Source organism: Chelonia mydas, chromosome 2, assembly GCF_015237465.2.
Source record: "Chelonia mydas isolate rCheMyd1 chromosome 2, rCheMyd1.pri.v2, whole genome shotgun sequence".
Taxonomy (NCBI): Eukaryota; Metazoa; Chordata; order Testudines; family Cheloniidae; genus Chelonia; species Chelonia mydas.
Genome location: NC_057850.1, coordinates 115,374,913 through 115,394,524, shown reverse-complemented (window position 1 = coordinate 115,394,524; position 19,612 = coordinate 115,374,913). Strand labels below are relative to the sequence as shown.

Below are 19,612 nucleotides of genomic sequence, written 5' to 3'. Positions count from 1 at the left end.
ATAAATAACTTAATGTCTTACAAAGCATAATTTTTAATGAAAGAAACACGCAGCTGAGGTGGACACTGTGCCTGTGTTGGATTATAGGCATTTAATGTGTACCTCTTATAATATCTCAAGGATATTTTTCCCCATGTAACTTGTAAACTGATTTCCTATTACATTTTGATTACCTGAACGTTTACATGTAGCATAAATATCGATAGAAGAACAAACGCTCATAATTCACTCTTGCCTTTCTTCAAAAAAGATAAAAGGTTTCATATGTTCATTGATTATTTAAGTGGTGAAGCCGTTGGAAACAAGTGGCTAATAAGGGCTTGTCTAAATGCGGAAATTATGCCTAGAAAAGGTAGAGTGTGAATTTAAAGTGCTATAGCTGTTCCAGAATTACTCCCTGTTTGGACACTTTTATTCCAGAATAAGAGTACCTTTTTCCAGTTTTAACTTAATCCACTTCAGGTCATATTCTGTTGTCCAATAGAAATAGCTATTCCTGTCAGTTTCCCCAAGATACAAGCTCTAAACCCAGCTCCTCAAAGGTATTTAGCACCTAAGTTCCCAAGAACTAGCTTCTTTTTAAATAGGGTTTCTTTGTCAGTTTCACCAGTAGTGCAAAAGTTTTCCCACAATTCTGTCTGGCAGAAACATCAAGGGGGGAAAAATCACTCAACGCTGGGAACACCTCACCTTACAACTGTAGGTGTATTTGTGAATTCTGTTAGGTTACAATATTTCCTAAGGACAGGTTTCAGAGTAGTAGCCGTGTTAGTCTGTATTCGCAAAAAGAAAAGGAGTACTTGTGGCACCTTAGAGACTAACAAATTTATTTGAGCATAAGACCAAAAGGTCTTCTCCCTCCCTACCATGCCAAGCTGCCTTCTTCATATTTTCCTCCTGAGATGAGGAGGCTTTAGAAAATATCTGAGATTTAAATCCTGTCTTAAACTCACCAGGTAACACCCTTTCTGACAGCAAAGGAGTAACAGCCCAATCTGTGCATTCCAAAACATCTTAAAGAAAGCTCTGGCACTTTGCTGCCTACCTCTCAGCTCTTACGGCTTTGTTCTAAGGAAAAGATTTTTTTCATTTTTATAGTGGGAAGAAAATCAAACTGAGGAAATATAGGTACTTTTGTAATATCAGCAGGTTTCTCCACAGAATTCTTTTAATGTCAGACCCCCTTTTGTCTTGAGCAAGAGGAGGTTACTTACCTGTAACTGGAGGTTCTTTGAAATGTGTGGTCCCATTTGGATTCCAAATGTAGGTGCGCAGGTGTGCCATGTGCCGGAGCTGGAAGGTTTTTATAGCCGTGCCCGTTGACCCACATGTCCATTGTACGTCCTCCTCGTGTTTGCAGCCAGAGCTATAATAGAATGTGAGAGTCGATGCCACTCCAGTATCCCTCTTACCACTAAGTAGTCTAGGCCAAAGCAGAAGGGATGGAGGGTGGGTATTGGAATCCAAATAGAGACCACACATCTCAAAGAACCTTCTGTTACAGGTAAGTGATCAGCATGGAGGTGGGTGTGAGGAAGTGTGGTCTGGAGTACAACATGGCCTATAACTGCATCTGCAGCTGCCGCCAAGACGATGGGGTAGTGAGACGTGAAAGTGTGAATGGAGCGCCATGCTGCATGGCAGATGTCTTGCCACAGAACCTCCGTGAGACAGGCAGATGTGGTTGCGAGCACTCACGTTAGAGTGCGCCGTGACTCCAGGAGGTGGGGGACATCGGTGTGCATGTAACCTTCATGAATGCACCCTGAGATCCACTTGGAGATTTGCTGTCAGAGGGCTTGATCTTTGCATCCATGGGCAATGGTGATAGAGTGTTGGTGATACCCAAAAGGCACGGGTGCATTGTAGGTAGAGTGCCAGCGCATGTTGGATGTTGAGAGAATGCAGTGTTCTAGCTGCATGGGAGGTGTGGGTTTAGGATAGAAGACTGGGAGGTGAATGCACTGATTCAAGCGGAATTCTAATACCACCTTCAGGGAAAAATTGGGATGCAGCCACAACAAAACTTTAATTTTTTGTGGAAGACAGTGTAAGGAGGGGGTAAGCCATTGTGGCCATAAGATTGCTGACCGTCTTGCCAAGGTAACCTTCATGGAGAGGTGGGAGAGAGAGCACGTAATGAGGGGTTCGAAGGGCGGTTTTGTGAGGGTGGAGAGGACCAGATTACGGTCCCATGAAGGTGGGAGTTTGAGCAGACCTCTTAGGAAGTGTACAGTGGTAGGGTGTGTGGACACAGAAACGGGGGGAAAAGGGCAGTAAGCGCTGCCAGGTGGACCCGTATGGAACTGATGGTGAGGCCCAACATTTAAAGTTCAAGGAAGTAATCAAGGATGATGGGTATGGAGTTCATCTCCGGTGGGTAGCGATGGCAGTGCACCGATGAGGCAAAGCACTTCCATTGCTCCCAGTAGCAGGTGGTGGACACCCTCCTGCTTTGCATAAGTATATGGCACACCAGGGTCAAAAACGCCTTGTCTATCCCCAAGCTCCATCCAAAAACCAGGCCACGAGGTGGATAAGGCCTGGATTGGGATGTCAGAGCTGGCCCTGAATGAGGAGATTCAGGCATACGCAGAGACGGAGTGGTGTGCGAGCAGAGAGGCGGAAGAGGTCTGTGAACCAATACTGACGAGGCCAGAATGGGGCTGCCAGGATCACCGTAACTCGGTTCTTGCGAATTTTGCATAGGACTTGCGGGAGGAGGAGAATTGGGGAGAAAGGCATAGTGGAGATCACCCATCCAGGGGAGGAGAAGGGCATCTCCCTGTGAGTCGGCACCTAGGGCCCTCCCTGGAGCAATAAAGGGGCAGTTTGCGATTCTCCCTGGTCCCAAAGAGGTCCCAATGGGGGATGCCCCAGCTGCTGAAGAGCTATTGGAGGGTTGCGTTGTGCAACTCCCGCTCATGGTTCACGTGAAGGGACCTGTTGAGCGTGTCTGCGAGGGAGTTTTGGGTGCCTGGGAGGTATGTGGCCTGGAGTGTGACTTGGTGTTTGACGCACAGTTCCACAGATGGATGGACTCCGCACAGAGGGAGGGAGACTTGGCTCTGCCCTGCTTGTTAATATAAACAACTGCTGCGATGTTGTGTGAGAGCACTTGAATGTGGCAGGACCATATGAGGGGGAGGAAGGCATGACATGTGAAATGGGCCACTCTCAGCTCCAAGATGTTGATATGCATCCTGGCTTCTCATGGTGTCCAGAGGCATTGAGCTCTGTGATGAGCCAAGTGGGCCCCCCCCAACCCGTGAAGGAGGAGTCTGTAGTGATGGTGGTTTGGGGGGTAGGAGGAGAAAAAAGGGGAACCGGTCATGGAGGGGTCCGTCCACCATGTAAAGGAGACTAGGACCGTCTGGGAGAGTCGAACTGTGCTGTCAATATGGTCTCTATGTGGTCTGTAGATGGGGAGGAGTCACATCTGGAGGCACTGCATGTGGAGGCGGGCATGGGGCATTATCTAGGTGCAGGTCGCCATATGTCCCAGAAGGGAGAGACAGTGGCAGATGGTGGTGTGGGTTTGGCAGCGTAAGTTCATGATTGAGAAATTGAGCATAGTGAAGTGGTCCTCTGGGAGCAAGGCACGTGCCACGATGCATTCCAGTCAGGCCCCAATAAGGTTGATCATCTGGGAAGGGACGAAGACTGACTTCTCCTTGATGATGCAAATACCAAGGGAGGTAAGAAGGATGCGAAGAGGTAGGATGGCTACGATGAGGACATGTTGGGAAAGTGCGACAAGGAGCTAGTCGTCTAGGTAAGGAAACATGGTGTAATCGCATGTGTGCAACTTTTGTGAAGACAAATGGAGTTGTCACTGTACTGAAGGGGAGAACTCAGAATTGGTAATGGTGATGTCTCACCATGAACCAAAGAAACTTCCAGTGGGCCAGGTGAATATCAATGTGGAAATAGGCATCCTTCACATCGAGCGCTGCAAACGGGGCTCCCAGGTAGGGAGAGAGGGTAATCAATGCAAGCATCACCATGCAGACCTTGGATTTCTCAGTGAATCTGTTGAGCAGTTTGGATCCCAGGGCAGCCGATAAGGCCCAAAGTAAGGGTCTCTGCCTATCAGCAGGCCCCATGGGTGAGTGGAGAGGAGCGGTGACCTCAGTAGAGAGTAGTGGGTCTAGGCAACCAGAGGTGTGGGGTGGCCCAGAGGGTCCAAGTGGCATTAGTTGAGCTGGTGGGATGGACGGTAAACGCAATGGGGAGAGCACCGGCGTGGGCCCAGTGGAGCCGACAGTACCATTGGATTGTGTTTCTTTTTTGCCTTATCCTCAAGTCTGGGATCCTTTGGTGGTGGAGCGGCCAGGTCAATGCGCAACTTCTCACCCGACTTGGCACAGCTCAGGGAGGGAAGGCTGTGTCCTGGTCGGGGATCTGTTCTTGTGGCCATGGCTGTGCTTTTTCCCCTCGTGGCGGAGCTTCTCCGACAGTCAGGGTACCAGTGGATCCGGTGCTTGAAGGAGTGCTGGTCACCGGTGATGTGGGGTACACCACTGGTTCTGCCAGTTCCGGATCTGAAAGCACACACGGGCACATGGCCTCCTCCATGAGGAACTTCCTCTGGTGAAGTTGTTAAGCCCCTTGCATTCAGGCCTAGAACACTTTGCAAATACTGCAATGGATGGGAAAATTGGCCTCTCTGAGGCAATACAAGCAGTGTTGCTGCTCGTCGCTCACCAAAATGAGCACGGGCACAATGTACAGTTCTTGAAGCCAGCCTGAGAGGGCATAGTTAGTCCCTGTATTTGGGCGAGGGGGGAAGGTTGTTCCCCAAAGAGGGAGCAAACTACACTAACTCTACTAACTGCAAGGAAGAACAAACTATTTACAACTATATACAGGTAAAAGGGCAAAGATCACTCTCTCAGCGGAGCTAAGAGCATGGAGGAACAGGGGTTCCAACTCCAGCCATGTGGCAGTAGGAGGGAACTGGAGCGGCATTGACCCACACAGCCTATTATAGTCTCAGCTGCAAACACGAGGGGATGCATGATGCACGTGTGGGTCAATGGGCACTGCTACGAAAAACTTCTGGCTCCGGTACATGGCACGCCTGCACGTCCGCATTTGCAATCCATATATGGACCATCACTCAAAGAAGAAGCAAGATTATATTTCTGTTTCATTGTTTCAAAACATTTGTGGTTTCAGACAATACAATGCCTGATCAAGCCTGTTTCCTTTTGTCTCCTCATGTTCATTTTTGTCTCCATCCTTTTTGGCCTGATTAAACAATAATATGTTGACTTTGTTTATGCTAGAGAAATTCAGCAATGCCAATACTTTTGGAAGTGCTTGTTGTACTTGTACCACACCTTGGCAATAGTACACGAGGACAGCCAGCACCATTGCAGGGCTATTGTGAACAGAAAGCTGCCCCAATATAATGCTTTCATCCAGTACTCCTACCCCGGGCAGTCACACCTTTGAAAGTTTTGATGGTGGTGTTCTCTACTGTAGACAAGACTACTCAGGTTTTTCAAGTCTATCCCAGACCTTCTCACTTGGGAGTAATTCTTAATGTAAATCCAGAATCAGCGAGCTAAACAGAAAGGGCTGTTGTCCTGAGGTGTTTACATACTTGAGGGTTGCATGCTTTGTTGCACATATGAGGGGTTCCTTGCATCCCTCCATTTCTCCCCCATCCCCACAAGTTCTGTGTGTCATCCTCCCATTCCCCTCTATTTCAGGAACTCCCTACCACCCCTCCCTCATGCCGGGGGCTCTCTTTCCCTTTCCCCATAATAGAGTCCCCCATTTTCCCTTCACAATTCTAACTTAGGTCTCAAAAATATGACAGATTTCAATGTAATAGTTGCTTGAAGGTGCTTCATGTTTGTGAGGTAATCAAGTTTGGAATAAACTTTGGATATGGGAAGAGAGAAAAATTTCACCAAATCCAAATTATGTGCAAAGTATTCTGTTACACTATAAACATAAACGTTTAAATGGCCGCTCTCACCCCAGGGCTCTCAAGATTTTTATTCCCTCTTCATTGCCATTTCCCTGGGATTGATTGCATGCTTCTGTCTTACCCAGATGGCACTTATGCTACACATTTGAACTCCACAGTTCCACATGTTAACCCATGCATTATCCAAGCCTTTGATGCCATTGGGCGCTGAAATAAACTGATGTTGTTCTGGGTGGCTAAAGGAAGATGAGTTTGCTTATCCTTAAGGCACTTAGACCTCTGAGGATCATGATGAACATGGAAGATCAAGGGATGAAGCGGGGAAGGTTTTAAAGATCTGTGATTGATAACAGAACTGAAGTTATTGATGGATCTTTTCCCACTTGTTTCCAAAAAGCAGATTTGTTTTTTTCAGGGAAGGCTCCCCTTCCTCTCTGTTTTCAGATAAATCTGGGAATGCTCCCTGAGCATACTCACTAATGTTCTACTACCAGTGATGTCAATTGCCACACACAACCACCCCTTAAGGACCACATAGGGCTGTGGGAGGTCTGCAGATACCCAGTGGTTGTGTTCTGCAGAGGGTGAGGGAGTAGAGCAAGTTCTTGAAATGTTGTTTACAGCTAGTTGCTGTGGAGACTATTTATTACTGAGTGCTGAGCTGCTGATACATTTTGCTGCTAAAATGTGTAGTGATGGAGTGTTCGTTTCTTTTCAGGAATTTTGTGAATACGTTTATTCAGTTTAAGAAGCCCATCATTGTAGCAGTAAATGGCCCAGCCATTGGACTTGGAGCATCTATATTATCTCTCTGTGATGTGGTTTGGGCTAATGAGAAGGCTTGGTTTCAGACACCGTACACTACTTTTGGACAGAGTCCAGATGGATGTTCATCCCTCACATTTCCTAGGATAATGGGCCTGGCTTCTGTAAGTAACTTTAATAAAAATAAATAATCAGCTTTCTGCCCCATTAGTGTTTTATCTACAGTGATCCTGTCATGTTTTCATTGGTGCGTGGATTGTAATTGTTTTATGAAATAAAACATGAGAAATAAATATATTTTTAGCTTATCTATTCTGACTAGACTGTGACGAGGCCTCCATGGGTATACAAAAGAAGAGCGAGAGGGAGCATGGGCTAATTATAACCCTTCTCCTTGTGCAAGGTTAACTGGCTGTAGTGGCAGAGGTCTCCCCAAAAGGGAAGGAGAAGGGAAAACTGGGCCACAAACGTGCTTCCTCTCCCTCCACATTAGCCAGCAGATCTGGGCCAGAACATGAGGGATTGAATGCTGCATCCTTTAAAGGCGTAAGGCAGAAAGTACTCTGTTCCCCCAGTGCTCCTAAAGGCATAATGCCTAAGTCAAGCACAACCATACTGGAGTATTGCATTTCTAGCTGCCACCTATAGTTGCTTACTTCCCACAATCTTACCTTAACATGTAAGATATATCCATTTATTTTAAGTTGCGTAGGTTTTTTCTCTTTGTCATGCATGAGTAGCCTTGTCAAACTTTCCTAAGATGCACATATCAGTTGAAGTGGCTTTGTTTAATATTAACATATTAATATCCTGATATTTTATTTCTCTCAAGTGTTCCAAGAAAACACTTCTGTTTGTCACTCCTAAGTGTTATGCCAGGGAAGTGTGTAGTCTGTAGGATCAATAGGTTAAAAACATGTTCCCATATCATGTGACTGCTGAAACTGCATTTACAAACAGCTTAAAAAAAAAAATCAAGTACAGGGACAACGTTTAAAAAAAGCTGAAACAAGCCACAGTTATCTGCATTATTTTTCATTTTTGCTTCATACTACTGTGCATTTTATTTCAAAATATATATGCATCCTTCTGAGCACCATTTGATGTTAGACTTGCAGCCCAAGCCAGTATGAAATTGACTAGCAGCTCCATGAAGCAAGTGCCTAGGGCTGCCTGCATTTTTTTTTCTAGAACCCTCCCCCCGCCACACACACACACAGGCACTTACTGATTGATTTAAAAGGAACTTTCTTTTTTTTTTTTTACTAGTGTAATTAAAGTTTGAATAGATTTCATAACTAATTAAGAGACCTCATTGTGAGACAGCTGGATATAGTTCTTTAATAGAAAAATGTAAATGTGTTAGATTAATAATTTTTTCATACTCGTGTCTACTTTAAGTGAGCAGTCATTTCTTTCCATTTGTATTTGGTTTCTAGCTTTGAGGAACTTTGTGACTGATCATTTTTTAGAAAGTTTGGGTTTAGATTGCATAAAGCCTGCTCTTTTCATGTTCCTTGGGGAATGTACTGATTTTTCTACTTGTAGCAAAAACTGTTCTTAAATCAGCTGGTTCTGGCTAACCAGAGATTGAATACTGGACTAGATGGTCTGAGCCAGTACAGCAATTCCTATATTACTGTATTTTTTTAAAAAATAACCACGTTCTAGAACATATTGTCCCCTAGGATCATGTTTATAACTTGTCAGGAGAGGGGATCATGTGCTAATTGGATTTTTTAAAAATAAGGACAAAATGGAGAGAGGAATTGGAACAGAATGAGTAGGAAACAGAGGAATGAAGGAACAGTGTGTCTACGTGGCAAAAAAGCCCCATGGCAGCGAATCTCAGAGCCCAGCACTACAGCCTTGGGCTTGCGCTATGGTGCTAAAAATAGCCATGTAGCCATTTGGGCTTGGGCTCTGAATCTTGGGGAGAAAGGGGCTTTCAGAGTCTGAGCCTGAATGTCTAGAGTTATCCTTAGCACCATAGCTTGAACCTGAGTCTAGAGCCCTGGGCTCAGACTCACTGCTGTTTTGTTTTGTTGCTCTGTGTGGATGTACCCAAAAGAGAACTTACCACTCAGCGGGTTAGTGAAACGTATTGTGTTGTTACTTTTTACATTTTATTCTATTTCTGTGGGAAATGGCCAAGAGCGCTGTCCGTTTTCAGAGCAGAAATACAGGTGGTGTTTGCAGAATGTTGTTGACAGCAGGACTCTGGTCAAATTGCTGTTAACTTTTTGGCATGTATTGGAGCTAGATCAAGAACTAAGTGCCAGCCCATAGCAGAACTCATTCCCCTTCAAAACCTGTCAAACCATAACACTACTGCCTGCTTACTTCAAGTTGGAGAGGCTCTGCTGTTTTGTAGCTTGTCAATGAGATTTAACATGACCAAAACATTTTTCATTACAGTTCTTTATACTATTTCTTGTTGAAAGAGCGCAGCCAGATCTATCAGGTTCCAAAAGAATAAAAAGTCACTCTGGCATTCATACACTCCCACAGATGATAAATAATTAGACACATTACATTTATAAACTCCCAAGTAGATTTGTAATTACAAAAAGTAAACTCAGTGTTGGTTCAGAAGTTCTTCACTTTGTACTTTCTCGCAAAAGATACTTCCTTTTCCTGATGTGTTCACTTGACATCAAGTGCTATAAGATAAGAATGTTGCATCATGGACTATAACTCTATGTAGCTACAGTTTTGTCACTTTACAGCCATCACAACTATACTTTCCAATTTTGCAAACAGGTTCACAAACTTTTTACACAAGGTGGATTTATAGGTGGATGTACCCAACACTTTCTCTTTTTGTACATGATTCATAGCTTCCTTTCTGCAACTTGAGATGGAAATCTGTTTACAGTGTCTTCCTTTGGATCTGCAAATACAGCGAAACTATTCTATGAAACCTTTCAACACATGGTGTAGTCTGTGTGTCTAGTGGACTGGGCATCAGTAACTTTATTTGTTAGCAATAGAACTCAGATCTTTTATTTCACTGTATCATTGTCATTTAATCACTCTGGGCCTTAAGTTTCCCCATCTGTAAAATGGGGATAGTGATTTGTCAGTTATTTAAGATCCTTAGATGAAAGTCTTAAGATAAGCAGTTGAATAATGCTTGGTACTTAAGAAATGCTAAATCTGTCCGATCCGTCTCATATTTCTTCTCGGTATTCCATGAGCTCTGATACAATGGCCTTGTCATTGAGTAACGTTTCAGTTGCAAATAAATGTACTCAATAGCCTTGTGATTTCCTTTAATGTAGAAAGTAGCAACTCAGTATTAAAGAAGGACTATCAATGCAGCACCTACTAAGAATGGACTAGAATGTTAAAAGATAGAAATAGTTGTGCTTAAAATTAAGTGTTTGCAGGATCAGGGACTAACAGCGCAAATACTACATTTTACCTTATTAGCATAGGTGTATTTAACATTAGAAAATAATACACATTATTTATAATAGTGCACTAATTCCTCCTCCTCCTGTACTCCAATATATTTTCTCATTCCATGCCTAAAATCCATTTGATAAAAATACTATTTAAAACTAGGCCTCAAGGGTTCAGAAAGAACAGAAGCTCTATCCACCTACTCTCAAAACAGCTGTTTTTAAATTAAGTATTAAAACAACATCTGTATGAGGTTAATAGAAAGGAGGAAATACTATGAACTGGATCAAAAGCTCATTCAAGTTGCTGGAAAAACTCCTACTGAATTCAGTTGACTTTGGGATTAGGCCCTGTAAGAATATCACAATTTAAATATTTAAAGTCTCCGTGGTAACATTTTAAAGCTGCAAAATTTGTTGCTGCATGACTTAAATGTGCTTTCTTCCAACACAGAAAATGAGTCAACTGAATGGTGATCTGTGGAGGAATGTTACTGTTTGTTAGTGCTGCAGAAGTAAAAATTAAACCACTAAAACTAATCAAACACAGGAGATGCATCAAACTGCCACTTGTAATCATTTCCATCTGTTTTTCAGATTTTTTTAACTGTTGCTATCTAATTACGATTTATTGTTAGTATGAATTAAAAATAGCACTCAAGTGAATTACATCTTAACCATTCATGAATGGAAAAAGTGTGACTTTTCTCAAGTATTTATCTGGTGATTTCTTATTTAATCACAGACCCATCTCTGATTAACTACTGAGTTATGATAGCTGGCAACACAACAATTTTACATCTATTTTCTTTTTTCTATATTACTGATGTGTTTGGATTAACACTGGAGAGCTACAGTACAACCAAGCATCCCAACTAGAGCAGGCATTTTATTAACATTTTCTTTTAAACTTTTCTTTTGTCATTACATTTCATATCAGAAATAACTTTTTATCCCCTCAGGCAAATGAAATGTTGTTCAGTGGAAGGAAGTTGACTGCGCAGGAAGCTTGTGCAAAAGGATTGGTATCTCAAGTGTTTTGGCCGGGAACATTCACACAGGAAGTAATGGTTCGAATTAAGGAACTTGTCACATGTAATTCAGTTGTAAGTTTCATTTTATTTTCTTCCATTTTATAAATAGATTAATAATGAACTACATCATTCACTCATCTTTCTAGAAACAATTCGCAAGGAGTACTTGAGATAAATTATGTAGATTGGAGCACAGAGTTTTAATACCACATTCCAATATTCTCATTAAAGAATAAAGAGGTCAAGGAGAGAGAAACCTCTCAAATTATCACAGGCTGAATAGATTCTAGGATTAAGAACACAAGGCAAAATCTAAGTTATTAACTCCACGTAGAAAGAGAATAATACTAGCTAACTCCAAATTAAAAATTGAAATAGCTGCCATAAGAACTGAGCAGAAATACAGAAATTAATGGCAGGTGTATTTGAGGGCGGGGGAAGGGGGGAAAGGAAGAGAAGAGTCTTTGCTTTAACACCACACTGTGGCTAACTCCTCTGTGTTTAACAGTAGCAATAGTGTCGTCAATAAAATCTGTCAAAAAACAAACTACACTGAAGTTTCCAAATTTGGATGGAAAATAATCCATGATTTTTCCTTCATCTCAACAGCTGGCTATAAATACTAATAAAACCAGGGTGGGGGAGGAGAATTTTTTAACCATCTTTAAGTACTAACAGTCTCAGTCCCTTAATTGCATACCTGCTCAAAGTAGCTTTTGGGGTCAGCACTTCATTTGCCCTAGAAAGAAAGAACAGACTCCACCACTTTCACATCAAAGACCCACTTACACAATGTAACTTAAATATTTACAAACATTTTATCACATATCAAGACTATTCTAAATATACCTGTACATAAGAATCACAAGTATAAAATTCTTGACATTCCATTAAATTAGGTTAAACTCACAGAGATACACATAGTAAGAAGATACAGAAGCCTTCCTGCTCCTGTACACAGGTGGCAGTTTCACACCTGTCAGCTGGAGTTTTACCAAAATGTAAAGTATATTTTAAACTCCTAGATCGTCACAATCTTCACAACAAATCAACATCAGTTTCTGCTCTTATGAAGTCTTTGTTTTCGGAGAAGAATGGATGAATAGTTTAAAAATCATCAACTTTAGCATTTAAAAGCAGCCTATGGAATTTGAATTAAAAATAAACAAAGCTGTTTTTTAGATTTAAGGTCTACCAGGTTATAATTCGGACAATCCTGGAAAACACAGTGTTGTGATCAGAATTTACCAAGTTGTTATAATGACTTCTATCCCTTTTAATACCAGCTACAAAGTCTTATTTTTATGGTAACAGGATAATCTTGAAACCCTTCAAGTTTTTCATTTATTTGGTTCATACTCAAATATTTCCACTTTGATCTGGCAGAGAATGAAGAAGCTCCTGTATTACTTTATGGAAAAGTAACTGCTCGATGTGGGGCATATTGTCCCCTAGATTCATGTGCATAATTTCTCTTAGCAATATTGGGATTTGCCCACATGTAGGAATAGGTGACTATTCCACTTTACTAACCAACATTTAGCACACAGACTAATATCATTTGTGGTTTTTGTGCTACAGGTGCTTGAAGAATCCAAAGCTTTAGTCCGTAATATCATGAAGGTGGACTTAGAACAAGCAAATGACAAGGAGTGTGAAGCTTTAAAGAAAATCTGGGGCTCTGCACAAGGGATGGACTCTATGTTAAAATACCTGCAAAGGAAAATCGATGAGTTCTGATGAGATGTGCACTGACACTGGAGTTGTATTTACCTGGACATCTGGGGCATAAAAATGCCCCAATTTTATTTTGTTACTAAGTCACCCATAGCTCAAAGCTTGGGGATGGGATTGGAAAGACCCTCACACTTATTGTCAAGGGGTTGTAAAGTACTGTATCTTAAAAAAGAAACGAACAAAAAAACTCTCCCTATATAGATATATATATAGATATATATATCTTTATATACACAAACTAAAAATTATAATGGAGTGCACTACCAAACATCTCTTTGAGGCTCTAGTTTTTGTTATCATTGGCTAGTACTGTATCAGAAAGAATGGGGGTGGGGGGGAAGAGTGAATTGTGTTGTATTATTTTCTGTGTGGCAGGGAAGTCTGAATAATGCTTTCCCCCTTCACTAAAATACAGAATTGAAACGGGTATTAGCCAGCCCCTATTTTCACAGCCCAACAAGTGGCTTAAGATAAGGCATTGTCTTGATCTCAGAAGAAGGTTGAAATACCTCAACTAATGAATGGAATATTCTAAATTTTTTTTGTTTGAGAATAAAACCCTATAATGAAAGATTTAATTAGATAAATATCCCAAAAAGAGTGTGCTCAGGAGCTATGCTAAGAAAACACTCAACCCCTTTTTTGCGGGGGGAACATGTCTAATGCTTACCTAGATAGCATAAAGAAACCACTGTCTCTTGGGGGGGAAAAAGCTTGTTTTGCAGTATTAGTGAATCACTGAATATCTTATGTATATGAATATCCTAAGTTATAAGTTAGTTTTAGTGTTCTTTAAATAGTTTGATTTTTTTTTAATAACTACATAAGTGCTTCTGTTGCTGGGTGAGAATACTACTTTATACACAGTATGGTTTTTTCTATTTGCTGGATTAATTGATGTATTACACCAAAAATGCATTTTAGGTTCACTTAGAATATATTTTATTTAAATAAGTTAAAATTCTTTTGGCACACTATTACATACAAAAACTCCTTTTATAAAAAAAACTACCTTATATTAGATGTTTAATGTTCTTTGTCAATGCTTTTTTATTATTTTAAATATACACTATATATACACAATATGGTGTAAAAGAGTGCCCTGTGTAAATAGACCTATTTTGCATTCCTTTCAGGACTGGTTACTGATTCCTGACTGCAGATATCTACTATTACTAGGGTATCTGTGCTTGCAATCTTATTGAATGTATTATGAAGAATGAAAAATCAAACCTTATTTTTGTACAGTTTTGAAGTTTATACTTGGAACTGACCACCTCCCTTCCTGGTGGAGAGCTGTACACTATGTAAATTGCTTTTACCTTGGATTGGTACAGTATTTTTGCATCTGTGGGACCTACTTTTGTTCTAGTAGTTTGAACTATATATAAACTGTACAATCTGTAAAGTTTTTATAGAATAAATATTCAGCTGTGAAAATTGGTTAAAATAAAACTAATATTTCTTAACACATTTTAAACTGGTTTCTCTCTGTCCTCTTTTTCAAATATAAGCTTCCAAGATAAAGGAATCTCCCATCTTTAACAAACCCTGTAAGTGATGGTATTACAGCAATGAAAGTTTAATGCTTTAATCTATTACAGTTTCCCCACACTGTCAAGTGGAAAGTGGGGTCTCTGCTGTAAACCATTCTGTTAGAATAGCTTCATGTATTCTGTTTTCCCTCTATCTCCAAAAGACTAATCTGTTTATGGTTGGGTCTCCTCCCGGGCATTTCAAAAGGGTAGAATACAGTTTTTCCCCACTAGTTCTACAAACCAGTAACTGAAATTTGTTTGGAGGTGATCATATTGATGGGAGAGAAGAAACCCAGCATGCTAGACCAGATTCTGATTTATAGAATTTATAGCCAGATACTCATTACACCCCTCTGTCATTCTAAATAAGCCTTAAGGTGGGTATATATTGCATCTCTATGCTCCTTTATGCTGCCATGGCATTGTAAAGAGGCCTTAATGTAAATAAGGATCAGGTCAGTAATTCTTCCAATATGCTCACAGGCGATTCAAATGGAAAGGAATCCCACTTTTGCTACACCATAGTAATCAAACGAACTCAACCTCCCCTGGACAGGGTGACCGACCTGTCAACATCCTGTACGCCCACGCACACACATTCTCGCCAAGCTGCCTGCAGAACTTTATCTAAACATGCTGGTCACGTGTACAACCCCTTTCACGTACGTGTGATTACAAACCTGACCCTTTGTTCTGTGGGATGCTCCTCTAATATTCTGACCACGTGTCACTTTTAAGAGCCACAAGAAAATGAACGATCAGATAATGTGACCCATAAAAGAAAACCCTGAAATTGAGATGTGATTAAATTGATGCTCAAATCTAGCTCTCCAAGATGTGTTTGGGGATTAATGGGTTCTGGCTATTGTGCTGTTTGTTTATAAACAGCAGGGACTCTATCCCAGTCATTCATACTATATGTAACTCTGACAATTCCTACTCAATGTCACAAGCAGCACCTACATATAAACCGTCAAGGGTCATCAAAAAACATGCTTTTATACTTTGAGATAACACTGTTGCCTATATACCAAACTATCTAGAGAAAAAGCTGTCTCTGCTAGGCTGATTCTTCTCTCCCTTCAAAGTCAAGAGAAACTCCATTAAAACCTGTGGGGTTACGCTGATGTAAAACTTGGGAGAGAATGGAGACTCTGATGCAATGTATCTCCCACATTCTAACATTGAGATGTAGATTTCTCTCTCTGTATGTGTATGTATTGACTAGTGCACTAAATTTGAAGTGTGCCTGTGTACATATTTGTCACTAACTTTTTTAAAAAATACTTGCAAAAACCTATGGGTCTAATAAGTTTGAATGTGCAAATGTTAACACCTGCACACATATATGTGCATGTGTGGGCAGAGGCTGGGCACTGCAGATTTACTCCAACAAATTATTACAAAAATGGAATTTGATACACAATTTCATGAAGGTTAGCTTTTAAAAAAAAGATTGCAAATTAACAATTTGGGGAAAGTTACAGCTTAGAAATAGGTTTTTTCCGTCTTTTGTGCATTTGCCTTCAAATCAAAAGCTTGTAGGTATTTACACATTTTGAGCTTTTCCTCCTTGAGCTTTAGAATGAGTGCCTCAATTATTAAATGAATGTAAAGTCAAAGTCATATCCAGCAAAGCAGCACACCTCTTTTCCCACTTGTTTAATAACACTCAGAGGGGGTTTGACACAGACACTTCAAGGCATGCGTTTTTTCAGAAGTATCACTGGTTCCTCACAAAACTGGACTGGTGCTCAAAGTGTGGATCAATTTAGGAGGCATCTCAGCACAGTAAGTCTGGGGCCTCTTTTCCTGCAGAACCTCTCTCATCCCGATAGGAGTTCACCAGAAACACCTGTGTTTCTTTGAGAGCATTTTCAATAGTGAGTGAGTTTTCTAGCCTTCTGCAAGAATTATTTGTTTGCAAAGAGACATGTGCAAGGTTAGTTTTCCAGCCAATATTTCCCAGCAGGTATTTGAATTTAAGTTGGCCTAATCTAGAGTTGTACCTTTAACTATTCTGAAAAATCTCTACCTTGGCTTATTTCCCAGCAGATCTCCAAAGCAAATCATTCAGGAACCCATGCCATCTAATAAAGCTGATCAAAGCAGAGTTTGTTCTCCTATGTAAGAAACAGTGAACTGGTAGCTGTGAGGACAGAGACATCCTCCTAGTTCCCATAAACCAGGTATAGAGTGTAAAAAGTGACCCAAGACATTTTAAATCTGTTTTCTCCATGCATTCCTCTTTTGGTAATGATGCCTTCTTTTTCTAGCATACGTTTTACCTATTTTTGTAAAGCTGTGTATGCATTTACAGTGGTAGATAAATCTCAAACAACTTACCTGAGTCTGAAGCTTCAGATTTAGCTTCTAAGGGCCACACTCAGGTTTTGCTTCACTCCCAGTAAACTACAGAAAGAATAGTTATGTAGCTTGCAGTAACTGCTGTTCTTGAGATGTTTTGCTCACTTCAGATGTGCATATACCTCATGCACATCGAGATTGGAGTCTCTGAACATGAGTGTCCCTTGGGCCAAACCTGCTCTCTCCACCCCTCCCATACCTGCTACCTGAGGGCATGAAAGGTAGCTCAACAGTCCCTTGAGTCCCTCTGAAATTCTGAATTTCTTCAAACAAGCAAAGAATGGGAATGGAGGGCAGGTCATGGCATCCCCACTGACAACATCTCAAAGAACCACGATTTTTGCAAAGGTAAGTAACTTTTTGTTGTTGTTTGGATCCCACTCTAGGTGACGGGAAAGCAGGTGGCAGTCAGGTAGGTGGGATTGAAGAGTCTTATCAGCCACTAATTAACTACTGACACACTTTGTCACCATCCTGAATATATACTTGTTCAGCCTTCTCAGGATAAAGCTCTGCTTTTTTCTTTGGAATAAGGAAATATGGGAAGTAGAAATCATTCTCTGAATTGCAGAGGTACCTTCTCTAGGATTCCTTTTCAGTTTGTCAAGATTAGGTTTGGGAATGGCTCTAGTATGGCCATCACATTGCAGCAGGGTAGTGACTGAGAAGAAGTGGTCTCTTTTGTGAGAATATGGGTCTCTTTTTCTAAGGATGATCACTGTTCTTTGTTTGGTCTGAGAATGGTACCAGAAGGACTTCCATCTTGAGGCCAGGATATCAATGTTTAGTGATCCCAAAGTAGCCCTAGTCTCTCTTAATGAACGTAGGGCCTCTTCTGTGTGGCTACCTAATAGGTCAGTGTTCTCAAAGGGTAGATCTTCTGTAGTATTTTGTACCTTGGTGGAGCTACCCCATGCCTGAAGCCAGGAAGCCCTCCTTGCTGTGATGTTTGGTAATTCAAGATGTGTAGCTGGAGTGAAGCAGGGAGTAAACTTTCATCCCAGAGATCCAGCTTTTTAGGGTCTTTATCTCAGAGAGTAGCTTTTGATGGACCAGGCTGTCCAGCTTTCTCCTGGATTGTAGAGACCAGCAGAGCTCCACGCAATGTGTGTAGATGCCCTTCTGTAGCATTTGATCTGTTTTACGCTTGCTTGCTAGTTGGAGCAAGGATAGTAGGGGTCTGCCAAAGGTTGTTAGCTGGCTCCAAATTGTCTTCATTAATAGGTATTGCTAACCTTCCCAGAGCAGAAGATACCAAGTTATTTATGGGCCTTTTCCCTTGATCAGTGAGGTCTACATCTCCAGTGTGTCAGTAAGTTGTGAGACCAGCTCCTGAAAGGCTCTGAAACCATCCAGCACTTGTAGCAGAGGGGAAAGATGTAGACAGGGTTGTTTTGGTTTTGGAGGTGGGGTGGAGGGTGTTTAATAAAAGTCAGGAAAAGTTGTAAGAAAAAAACCAAGACGGGGATATATAGGGAATTCACCCTAGCTATGAAAATTTATAGCAAAGTGCTAAGGGGTAGCAGATAGACGCTCTCTCTCACTACCACATGTACAGGGAATTAAGGGACAGTTGCAGCTGCCTTTTATATCCACAGGGGGCAGGTATGGCTCAACTTCATACCTGTTCAAAGATTCCCATCTTGTCTGCGTGAGGCTCATGCACATCTAGAGTAGGATCCACACCACTGCTTGCACTGGCTTTTTGTTCCATAACCCAACCCCCTCCTCTCGTGCAACGATGTAGGGGCCAGCTACAATCTAGCCCTAAAGACAGGGGGTTTCTTTTGTTGGGGGTACAGAAGAGGGGAGTTAGTAGATACCAACAAGCGATGCTGTGGATTGAACTAAAAAAACCTTGTGCCATTTTTGAATTACGGTCTGCCTGTCAACACAGACTCAACAGCATGCCTCACTGCTATGGGGACAGCGTAAATCCCAGAGACTGGGGGCACTGTATTACAGAAATCAAAGCTGGCTCAACTCAGCATTGGACTTTGCCTAATGCACCACTGAGCAGATGATGTAGGAGCAGGACAATATTCCAGAGCAGCTGTTGCCACCATCCATAACCAACACAGGAGTAAGGGCTAGAGGCGGCAGGTTACCATTCTCCTTCTGTCTAGGACTGTCATGTCCTTAATGCATTCATTCAGTCCTCTAATGTGCATGATCTATACAACCCCAAGCACTTTGATCAATAATTTCTTAGGGCTGGGCGATAACTGAAGCGGAGCCAGCACCTCCAAGAGAGAAGACTGTCCGCTCCCCACTACATTTTTGTTTTTTAAAGCAAGGTACCCAGCATCTGCATTCCTTGAGCCCCAGGGCCTGCACAAGCACTCTACAGGTCATGAATTTGGTTCCTTTAATCTTTCTTGCTTTAGGGAATTTCAGCTCCTGGGCACAAGTTTCCAGATCCCTGAAAGATTGGGCTTATAACATATACGGTTTGTCTCGCAGCAGGACTGTTTTCAGTATCTCAAAGAGGATGCTAAAAGATCCTTACGATTGTGATTTCATAAAGAGCAGAGCTAGGCCTAGACTTGGCCTGTATCCATATTTGGACAGCTCATAAAAGTCTATTCCGGGAAACAAGCAAACACTTAAACCCAAATGAAAGGCACACCTGGCACAAGAAGTCATGTTTTCCCCACAAAACAATTGTAGCACAGGTTGTACCAGCAGTGCACATTCCCTACAACGTGCCTCCAACCGGACCAAGTCGAGGATATGAGGCAGGTTAGTTTCAACACCCATTCAATTCTTGTCTTCTCTGCTGTGAGGGAGGTGAAGGTAAAATGAATGGTTATCAGCACT

At 41.6% G+C, this 19,612-nt stretch overlaps 1 protein-coding gene across 1 annotated transcript in view; it reads left to right on the top strand.

Moving 5' to 3' along the window:
* CDYL (chromodomain Y like) overlaps positions 1-14,367 on the top strand; it is a 205,055-nt gene extending 190,688 nt beyond the window's left edge. The window contains exons 5-7 of the mRNA XM_037893212.2: positions 6,663-6,873; positions 11,079-11,222; positions 12,732-14,367. Of these exons, the coding sequence (XP_037749140.1) occupies positions 6,663-6,873; positions 11,079-11,222; positions 12,732-12,890 (514 nt within the window). The 3' untranslated portion in view covers positions 12,891-14,367. The remainder of the gene's footprint in view (positions 1-6,662; positions 6,874-11,078; positions 11,223-12,731) is intronic.
* Positions 14,368-19,612: the final 5,245 nt, after the last annotated feature.